At 43.3% G+C, this 10,904-nt stretch overlaps 1 protein-coding gene across 3 annotated transcripts in view; it reads left to right on the plus strand.

The window, feature by feature from the left end:
* Znf202 (zinc finger protein 202) overlaps window positions 1-8,459 on the plus strand; it is a 37,851-nt gene extending 29,392 nt beyond the window's left edge. The window contains exons 2-8 of one of the 3 annotated variants that reach the window (XM_038322861.1): window positions 254-354; window positions 2,534-3,029; window positions 3,642-3,852; window positions 4,208-4,296; window positions 5,014-5,143; window positions 5,668-5,787; window positions 6,173-8,459. In XM_038322861.1, the coding sequence (XP_038178789.1) occupies window positions 2,628-3,029; window positions 3,642-3,852; window positions 4,208-4,296; window positions 5,014-5,143; window positions 5,668-5,787; window positions 6,173-7,143 (1,923 nt within the window). In that variant the 5' untranslated portion in view covers window positions 254-354; window positions 2,534-2,627 and the 3' untranslated portion in view covers window positions 7,144-8,459. Of the gene's footprint in view, window positions 1-28; window positions 355-2,533; window positions 3,030-3,641; window positions 3,853-4,207; window positions 4,297-5,013; window positions 5,144-5,667; window positions 5,788-6,172 lie in introns of those variants that run through there. The other 2 variants (XM_042054776.1, XM_038322863.1) reach the window with 2 other exon arrangements.
* Window positions 8,460-10,904: the final 2,445 nt, after the last annotated feature.

Here is a 10,904-nt window from a genome sequence, read left to right on the forward strand (position 1 = left end):
GTGCACCCACTTGAGGAATGGTGGGAATGGCTGTACAGGATAGCAAAGGGAATAACAAGATTAAGACCAGATACAGTGTGATGTGCTTAAAGAAGCTTGTTCACATAAGGAAAAAAGCAGGAATGATTGAGGATCTTTACTAGGGGAAGAACTTCACCAGATTCACTGTGGCAGCTACCATTGGTAACATTGTAGATCAGGGTTTGATGATGCAAAATAATGTCATCTACAAATGTATTGACTGTATTCACAGCTATCCTGGGAAACGTGTGGCCCACGGGCTGCAAATAGACATTCCTGCTAAAGAATGGTGCCTTGAAGATAGCAACTCCAGAGGCAGGTTGGATTATCAAGGTGAGGACCAGTTAGAACATCATCAAAGCAAGGAAATGAGAAAGGGAAAACCTGTTAGAAATAGCCACACACCTTGTAGCAGTAAAGAGGACAAAGTGGAGAGTGTGTGCAATGGGTACAGTCTTCAAAGTGCAGGGAGGCTTAAAAGATCATGCTGTTGGCCATCGGTGCAGTCACCACAGCAGGTGGTACAGAGAGTGGGTAAGACACACTGTAAAGAACTTTTCATGCCCTGCACAGGGTTTAAGGTGATCTTACTAACATTTTGAACAGTACTGAGTCGTATTGGAAGTATACTTTAGAAAGTTAATAGTTAACATTGAAGTTCCATCTCCCTTCTGAATATAGCGAACAGTAAGACATTTAATCTCAAATTTACACTAATAGAAAATATTATCATTTCCATTCTATTGATGAGAAAAGTCATTTGCAGAGAAAACTTCCCACTGGTCCACACTCCTGTCCCGTACCTACTAAATGATAGCAGGCAAATTTAGTCACTCTTAACTTCCCTTACTTCCCTTGATATTACCCAACCAGGGATCGCAATAGGATGGCAGGTAGCATTTCTAAAGGCATAACTGTCTAGATACACTGAATCAGAATGTCTTTTGGAAAATAGACATTTTCTGTATTTTACTGTATTTTATTTTATGTTGCTGTATTTTACTCATGGCTGAGTACTGCAGGGAAAACACATAGGAAATCATGGCTGTAGTTCAGGCAAGGTGGTAAGGACCACACAGAAGCAGCAGGAAGAAGACGAGTAAGCATTTAGAAGTTTAAGAGGTAGGGTTGGTTTAATAAATTTTAAACAATGAGAAAGAATCAAAGTTGAATCCAAGGATTACTAAATTGAGTATTTTCTTAACAATTGGTCCCTGTCAAGGTAGTTAGAAGGTAAGTCTGCAAGCAAGACTAGAGTAAATGAGTGTCCTTAGTGAACTTGAGTATCAATAAGTTAATCAGTTAAAGATGTTTTAGCAATATAAAGGCAGGCTTTTAGAGTGCTACTCATGTTAGTGTCTTTCCTCACTGCTCTTTCTTGGAGTTCTTAAAACTTTTTTTTTTAATTTTACAGAGGCTAATATTATGTGTGATGCAGTCTTGCATAAGCTGCACCTACCCTGTTGGTGTCTCATGACACACATGCTATGTGCTGTGAGACAAACCATGGCCACTGGGGCTTTGGTTAGTGGGCATTATGAGCATCCTTTCTCCCAGCCATTTAAGAACTGTGAGGTGCACCAGGCTTTTTCTTTTAGGTTACCAACCAACCAGCTCCAAATCAGGACACAGAGATTTACTGTTAGTTTTTTGGGGGGTTGTTTGTTTGTTTGTTTGTTTGTTTTGCTTGACCTAGCCTAGGCTCATTTCTGGCTAGCTCTTTTAACTAAATTAACCTATTTCTCTTTATCTACCTTTTGCCCTTTATCTTACCTTTTTACCTTGTTTCTATATATCTTCCTTTCATTACTTATGGCTGATGGCTGCCTGGATTCTTGTACCAGGCATGTCTCTCTCTTTCTTGTCTCTCTTCTCTCCTTCCCTCTGAAGAAATCCAGTGTAGATTTCTCCTCCTATTTATTCTCTCTCCCTGCCAGCCACGCCTATCCTTTTTCCTGCCTAGCTATAGGCTGTTCTGCTTTTTATCAGACCAATCAGGTACCTTAGGTAAGCAAAGTGAAGCAGATGCAACACATCTCTACATAATTAAACACACATCCTTACATCATTAAGCAAATGCAGCATAAACAAAAGAAAGCCACTTTTACACAGTTAAAGTAACATTTTTGAAGCATAAACAAATGTAACACATCTTTGCCTAGTTAAAATAATAGTCCACAACAATGGGGAATCTTAGAATGTGCTGGGTATAGTCCGACAGGAAGTGATGAAGTCAGACTAAAGAAGTCAGCAGGAAGGAAGTGGAAGAAAGACATTAGGAGGTAGAACTACAGTGTTAAGTATATAGCAGTGTACCCCCTATCCTCAGGTCTAGGAGCCTTGCCTAAGAGGGTGGTCTTTCTAGGCTAAGTGGATTTCATTGCAAAATACAGTTATAGAGACTGGAGAGGGGAATTATTTAAGAAGTGTGCAGAGAATCACAAAGTCAGAACTGTTGTCTCTGCATAACTGCAGGCATCTATCCCCTTTCATCTCTACTTCTCTATCCTAGATCCCTTGGGAGGAATCCCTTGACGTACCCAGACTAAAATGCATTAATGCCAATGTGAGGCCTAAATGGTGTAATAACACTCAAGAGCCAGGAAATGGCTACTGCCTTGGAACCAGAGGACCAAGACCTTTGGGAAGAAGAAGGAGTCATGATGGTAAAACTGGAGGATGATTTCACCTGCGGGCCAGAGTCTGCCTTGCAGGGGGATGACCCTGTGCTGGAGACCTCTCACCAGAACTTCCGACGCTTTCGCTACCAGGAAGCCTCTAGCCCTAGAGAAGCCCTCATCAGACTTCGAGAGCTTTGTCATCAATGGCTGAGGCCAGAGAGGAGGACAAAGGAGCAGATCCTTGAGCTACTTGTGCTGGAGCAGTTCCTCACCGTCCTGCCAGGAGAACTGCAGAGCTGGGTGCGCGGCCAACGGCCAGAGAGTGGCGAGGAGGCCGTGACACTGGTGGAGGGTTTGCAGAAACAACCCAGGAGACCAAGGCGGTGGGTGAGGAGGGGGAGTCCTGATCTGTGTGATGTGGAGGGGGCCTGTTTCCTGAAAGACTAGATGTAGGGAGAGTATGAGGACCCTGTAAATTATCTTTTAAATTTTCCTGGTTCTGTCTGGGTTATGTCTAGATGCATGAGCCCCATCAAGGCAGGGATGTATGTGTGTGTGTGAGTGTGGTTTCTAGGGTTTGGATCACCTGCCTGTGCCACCTGAAGGTGGATTTTTTTTTTTATTTCTTTGTATGTAGAACCTTGGGGTCCTCAGAAAACAACTCTTTGACTTCCTTGAAGTTCACCTAGACTCTTAATCCAAAAACCCCTTTGCTAGGATGGTAATCTGGGGAAACAAACAATAAAAGAAGACCTGAAATAAGGAAGGATGGAAACCTCGGGACCCCAGATGGCTGAAATAAAGTTTAAGAGTAGAAAAATAGAATAGTTCCAGTGTGGCCTGTCTTGTCTTTGCAAAGATAACCAGTTGTTCACATGCCTATGCAACTTGAGTTTCCATTCCTCATCTGGTTCCCTCTGGGAGTGTTCCTCCTAAAATAATCCCTGATGACAATTTACTCCTGACTCCATGGTGACTGGAAGTTAAAATTTTTCCCAGGTAACCGTCCATGTTCAGGGCCAAGAAGTCCTGTCAGAGGAGACACTACCCCTAGAAGTGGAGCCAGAGTCCTCCAGTGAGCAACAAGATCCAACACAGACCTTGACCCCTGAGCAGCCCCATGAGGAAGCCCTCAGGAGCACAGATCTGGGGACACCGGCACAAGAGAGCTTGCAGCATGACGGGGAGCACCAGCCTCTGCAGGAAAGTGGTAGGAAGAGACCTCAGCAGGAAATAGAGATCTAGGCAAAGTGAAGTGGAAATGGAGGGATGGGGGTTCTCCTGTATCACACAAGCTGGAAAATTCTAATGGAAATAAAGCCCAGAATCTTGATGCTGAGAATAGAAAGAACCAGCTAGAACCTGTCTCAATAGGGGACCACGTTTAAATAGTGATATTCTTGAGTGCTCCTAGCTATCTGATGAGGTTATAGGTGATGATGGATAGGATAACTGACCTTAGACCAGTTTCTTGATTCTCTTAACAGAGAAATTAAGACCAAAGGCCACTTTATAACTTCACTGTAGTATGCTGCTGACCTCTGTCTCCTTTTTTTTTCCCTTAGAGGTTCCAGTGTCCCAGGATCCAGACCTTCCTGCAGAACAAGGCTCTGGAGACCCAGGGATGGTTGCTCTTCTCACTGCTCTCTCTCAGGTAAACCCCAGTTCAAAATACATATTTGAAGATTTTTTGGGTATTAGCCATATGCTGAACAAATTGGGGATACAAATGTGCACACTTAGATTGTACTAAGTCATCTGTTCTGTGGGTACGCGGGATAGGGAAAGAAACTGTGTCAAATTAAAGAGTTGTTTTCAACTCCAGTCTTCATAGTCACTTTATGTGCTAAAGGTACTACTGAAAGGTACTAAGTGGGATTATTGTTTATCATTTATAAGAATGGCTGGCATGACTGCTGTGATATTTAGGAGCTATCCCCCTTGATAGCTTCAGAGCCTTTCTTGATCTGAAATTACGTGGCTGAGAAAAGGGGATAGAATTCTCTCATGTCTTCCTTGTTCTGACTGTAGATGAAAATAGATTCCTAGAAAAGATGATTTTCACAGAGACCTCCCAATTGAAACACCAGAAAGGGAGTTGAATGATTTATGATCTGTGTTGGATTTTAAACAATACCCTGAGGAAGAATGAAGTCTGGCCTGAGGAAACACTGTGGGTTGGAGAGCAGAAACAGGGTCGATGCTTTCCTCGAGTGCTGTAGGTTCAAAAGCAGCAGCAGTGGGAAGCAGGCTCCCCAGAGGAAACCCTTCTGCCTGCTAGCATTCCCTTTATCTTTGGATGGACTCTACCTCAAAACACAGTAGGCTGTCTGAAGCATCACATCCTGATGAGATCCTTGTGTCATTTCAGGGACTGGTCACATTCAAGGATGTGGCTCTGTGCTTCTCACAGGATCAATGGAGTGATCTGGATCCAACACAAAAAGAATTCTATGGAGAATATGTCTTGGAAGAAGATTGTGGAATTGTAGTCTCTCTGTGTAAGGAGCTGCATGTATTTCAGGGCATTCTAGCCACAAACACCTTTTTATATTGGAGTATGGGGAAGCAAAGACCGTGGACCACATGAACTAAACTTTCACTTATACATGCTTACCACACAATGAGATTAAAGATCAGTTAGCTGAAGAAGATGATATCCTTCCAATTGAAAGGAAGAAATAAAGATGCTTGGTAAAATTAATGGAACACATTAATGGGAGAATACAGTTAGTTTTTTGAGCTTTAATGTTTAACTTTTGAAGTAAACATGAGTTTTGAAGCAGTGACAGCGAAGATAATCTGTGTTCCTCAACAAGAGCAAGGCTCGCAGTAAATAGTCACTGAGACTCGGGTGAAGGCACAAGAAATGTAGAAGGTGGGCAGCACACAGAGGTGCCAAGCAGAAGACTAGTAAGAGCTGGCCAGTTAATTTACTACCACCTACCAGTCCATAAAAGTCTGCTTTTAACTTGGGGAAGTATTGAACCAATCATGATGTCCTATTTTTTTATCTTTTGAGCAGCATTTCCAATTCCCAGACTGGATGATACCTCCCAGATTAGAGAAGAAGAGCCTCAGGGCCCAGATGTCCACGAATCTCAGGAGCCTGCAGAAACAGAAATCCTGAGTTTTACCTATACAGGTAAGGAGCAGCAGGCAGCTCTGACACCGCACTGGACAGTCCCCTCTAGTCAGCACGCCTCTTTCCTCCAGGCCCTTTCTCATTGGTTCCCTTTCGTTATTTTATCCTCCACTTTTTTGTGATGGTCTCACTTTTTAGCCTGGGGATTGAACTCTCAATCCTGCCTCATCCACTGCAATGGCTGTACCCTATACCCACTCACTGACTCTTCTAATGCGCCACCCACCACTAATGCCTTTCTGTGAAAGACAGACCCTTCTGTCATTAGCCTCTTCTACACCCTCCCTTTCCCTGTTATTTATTAGAAAAACCATTAAAAATTCTCTCATGGTATAAAAGGTTTTGTTATTATAGCTTCACCTTTCTGTTCTTGCCCCTTCTCTAGGAGACCTGAGTGAAGATGGGGAAGGAAGTGTTGAGCAAGAAGATACACACAGGTCTATTTTGGCAGACCCAGAAACTCACCAGACTCCAGATTGGGAGATAGTCTTTGAGGGTAATACAAGTAGACTTAATGAAAGGAGATTTGGTACAAATATTTCTCAAGTTAATAATTCCACAAAAACGAAGGAAACTACTCCTGGTCACTCCCAGGCAGGGAGGCAGCACCACTGCCCTCTGTGTGGAAAGAGCTTCACATGCAATTCTCATCTTATTAGGCACCTGAGAACTCACACAGGAGAAAAGCCCTATAAATGTATGGAGTGTGGGAAAAGTTATACACGGAGCTCACATCTTGCCAGGCACCAGAAAGTCCATAAGACGAACCCTCCTCATAAACATCCTCCAAACCGAAAGAATATAGATGCCCCTCTGACCCAGTCTGAGGGAAATGCCCGTGTAGAAAAACCATACAGCTGTGATAATTGTGGAAAACATTTCCGTTGGACTTCAGACCTGGTCAGGCACCAGAGGACACACACGGGAGAAAAACCTTTCTTCTGTACTATTTGTGGCAAAAGCTTCAGTCAGAAATCTGTGTTAACCACACACCAAAGAATCCATGCTACAGGCAAGCCCTACTCATGTGCAGACTGTGGAGAGGACTTCAGTGACCAGAGACAGTTTCTGACACATCGAAAGACACACGTAACTGAGGAGCTCTTTCTCTGCAATGAATGTGGGCGCTCCTTCAACCATGGTGCAGCATTTGCCAAGCACCTGAAAGGCCATGCTTCGGTGAGGAACTGCCGGTGTGATGAATGTGGTAAAAGCTTTAGCAGGAGGGATCATCTCGTCAGACATCAACGAACACACACTGGAGAAAAGCCTTTCACTTGTACTACCTGTGGGAAGAGCTTCGGTAGAGGGTATCACCTAATCCGGCACCAGAGAACCCATACAAGAAAGACCTAGCTTTGTGCCGTGTGTGGAGAACGTTGTTCAGCCCTCAGCTGGGATGGGATGGACTCTGGTCAACCCTAGGAGACCTGTTTTGAGGCATCTCTTTGACCTGCCCATGCCGTATGTCACCTCTTCCAACAACCAAACAAAATCCCTCTCCAGAACTTGTAAGCTCTCCTCAGTCAAGGCTTCTCTTTCACAAGCATGCTCCTACCTCTACATCATGGGGTGAAGTAGGAGATTTGTGACTCTTAAGAAATTTTTGCTATTATGTTTTGCGAAAGCTGTTCTATATCCTGAAGACTACTTACCAGCCTCAACTTCTTTGTGACCAAGGATAAGTTCTTGGGTCTGATAAGGGACCGACCTATAGAGGTCTGTCCTCCCTGGGCTCGAACCGTAAAGCACACAGCCCTAATCTTAAGACAGGAATTCTGTGTCCTGAGAGATTTGCCGCACACTGATGGGCCAGCTACAGGTTCCCACTAACTCACCTCTTCACTAAGATGCTGGAGACAAGGGGGAGAGTGATAAAGGACAAATCCTTGAGGCTACTGCACAAGGATTTTGGCAAGCGGCTCCCTTCCCTGTTCTCAGAATGATACCAAGTGCCATGCACTGCTACAAAAGCGGGCCTGATCAAAAGCCTCCTGGGGTGCACCACCCCCTGTCTGGATATGCTTGTCTTAGCTTTCCTGCGATCCAGCTACTGTCAGCTTTGTACCTTCCATGCCTATTGCAAGAACGATGTAGACTGGAGTGCTGGAGAATTCCGTAAAGCATGATTAAGGCCTGGAGAAATCCATCCCTTCCCCACATAGTGTTTCAGCCAATCCTTGATCTGGGTTGTGAGAGAGAATCTGAAGCCCTGTCAGCCTGGAAAGGCGCATAACCAGTGCACAGTCACAACTGACTGGCTCACTGCATTTACGTAAGGAAACTAGAGACGATCTGAAACCACTTTGGAAGATAGGAAACAGCTGTTGCCACTGGCCAAGACTATTAGGACAATCCTGCCACCTTGTCGTTAGTGTTCATGCCTCAGTTCTATCATGCAGGGAAGATAATGAACCCTAATAGTTTGAACCCTGAGAATTGACCAGACGTAAATAGATTTTTATGTGTCTGTTATTTGGGTTTTCTATACATATATTTTCATTTTCATGTAACTGTGAACTAAAAGCCCAAGGGTCTCTTGCCTGTTTGAGGTTCCCTGGAGGCTGAAAAACTATGACCCTTGTGTGTCTGGCTATCTGGAAAGGGCCGGGGAGAGGCGCTCCAGAAATGGAGCACCAGGTGTGGAATTAAAGCATGAGAAGGTAGATGGATGTGTGCCTGCTTTCTTCTGCTCATTTCACAGTCAGGAATGTGGTGGGTTCGCAACAGAGCTTCCCAGCCAGACATCCCAGTAAGGAAATTCTCTTGTGATGCCCTAGTTGAGATGAATATCAGTCAATTGATGTCAAACAAAGTGATACTTATAGCCAAGTGCCCCAGTTTACATTTTGCCTAATCACCTCCTAGAGCTTCAGCTGTCTGATGCCTCTGAAGTCTGTTTCTGCTTTAACTAGATTTAAAGGACAGAGTTGCTTTCCACAATAGTGAGGGCTTGGAGTAGTTAGCATAACTCTGGGTACAGTGTGTGCACAGAGGGTCAAGTTTGAGGTTTGCACAAGAGACTAATATTCTGGCATTTGTCAAACATGCATCTAAAGTGTAAGCAGAATTTGTCCTACGAGAAATGCCACTCAAAAGATAGTCTAATACTTTTATACCAGTGCTTTCAAACTAATCTCTTAAGGGACATAGAATACACTGGAAAATAAATTGGCTTTTCTCTAATTTGCCTGCTTGATTTCGGTAAGTAAAAAAATCTGCCAAGACTCCAGAAGGAAAATGTGAAACTGACGTGGTTAGGTGAAACAGCATCTCTATTGTTATTGGCTCTCAGTTTCCTATGCTGACAGTGGATCTCTGGTCCCATTTATAAACCCCTGTGTTTTCTAAGACTCCTAATTCTAATTGGAGAGACACTCAAGCTCCCGAGTCTGAACACAATCACAGTGGAGGAGCATCAGGACCAGTGATGGAACCTCAGGTGGGGAAACAGCATTTCCACTGACCCTAGGGCCAAGCACAGGATGCTCCTTCCCAAGGGCCCACTTCTGGAATTAGTGAAGTCCTACTGTCTTTTGTAAGGCTAAAAGGACAGGTTTTAACATTATATGGAGAAAGGTATAGTCCAATAAACTAAACAGAATGCCCATCTTGTTGAAGCTGGGGAATGATGTAAAGAATGATTATATTAGGAGTAACCAAGAATCATTCAACATAACCACCACAAAGTACCAAGAGAGCAAAGAAAATATGCTCCAAATTAGAAGCTGATGAACTCATGAGAACTCCATGGAAATTCTTGAAAATTGTATTAGCATCAAGTCATTAGAGCCAAACCTTCACAAAGTCTTGCTGCCTCCAGACTCCAACTCAGATGATAGATGTAAGAAAATGCATATTACTTTCACTATCTTAAAATAAAACAGAAAATATGCCTATGATTCTTGTGAATCTGACAGAGGCCATCTGCTGCAGATGATCAGCTAGAAGAGAGCAGCCCCTAGATTACCCCACTGCATGTGAAAGCAGGATATGCATTGGGTGCAGTTAGAGAGCATTTTCATTAACCAGGCTTCCGGAAATGACAATCCAAATGGGAGTTAACGGAGCCCCATGATGGCTTTGTTGAACAAAAGCAAGGCAGAAATAGCATCTGATGGTCTGCCTTGCAGGGTAATAATCCTGCAGCCTTCCGTACCAGTCCTTTATATTTTATTAGCATATAAACACTTTAAACAACTTTAATATGACCTTGTCATTCATGAACATGGTGTACTTTGATCATATTGATGTGTGGTACCTTTTCTTGTTCCCTCCCACTCTTGCTAATCCCCGTATCTTCTCAGCCCTGTCTTATTTTCATGTGATAGAGGGGCTACCCAATGAGTTTAATCAGTGTGGTTTATAGGAACATGACTGCCTTGCCAGTGGCTATACCACTGAAGGAAGTATCTCTGCCCCATCAACCATTAACTATAGGTAAATAGGTAGGAAAGAGTGGGAGCCCACGATTCCCTCCTCATTGCATAACAAAGTATTGACAGTTTGTATAACCAAGCTTGTGAAAGTGATAACATGCTGTGCATTTAAGAGTGCAATGGGTATTTGTGCCAGGAGGTCAGTTTCCCAAACCATTACTGCCAGTCTTTAGTATATAATTTATTTAATATGCCCCCTTTGTGATGTACTGAGCCATGGAAGTAAGGTAACATTTATAAATGGCATTCAACGGTCATTTAATTCTCCATACTTGATCAGATACGAGTTTGTAATAACTTCTGGCCACTCCAAAAAGAAGCTTCTCTGATCAAAACTGACAAAAACATTAACATATGAACATAAAATTTCATTAGGAAACAATTTGACAGGCACATCATATACATTTAGAAAAAGAAAGCAGAAGCTTCCCCAGTATGCCCTATGGCCTCATCAGACACAAGCTTTTGTTGTGTTTACAGTACCAGACTTGAATTCCTTCCTGTGGAATAGACATCGAATCCAATCAGAAAGGGGACGGTTATTCCTATAACAGATTTGCCACTACTGCACCAGTAGGCTCATCCTGTCCAGTGATTATTGTACACCATTGAGGTTTATGTTGAGCTTAAGCCCCACTAAACCTCTCAGGATTCAGAAGGATCACTGTAGCAGGTGAA

This window comes from Arvicola amphibius, chromosome 3 (genome assembly GCF_903992535.2).
Source record: "Arvicola amphibius chromosome 3, mArvAmp1.2, whole genome shotgun sequence".
NCBI classification, from domain to species: domain Eukaryota; kingdom Metazoa; phylum Chordata; class Mammalia; order Rodentia; family Cricetidae; genus Arvicola; species Arvicola amphibius.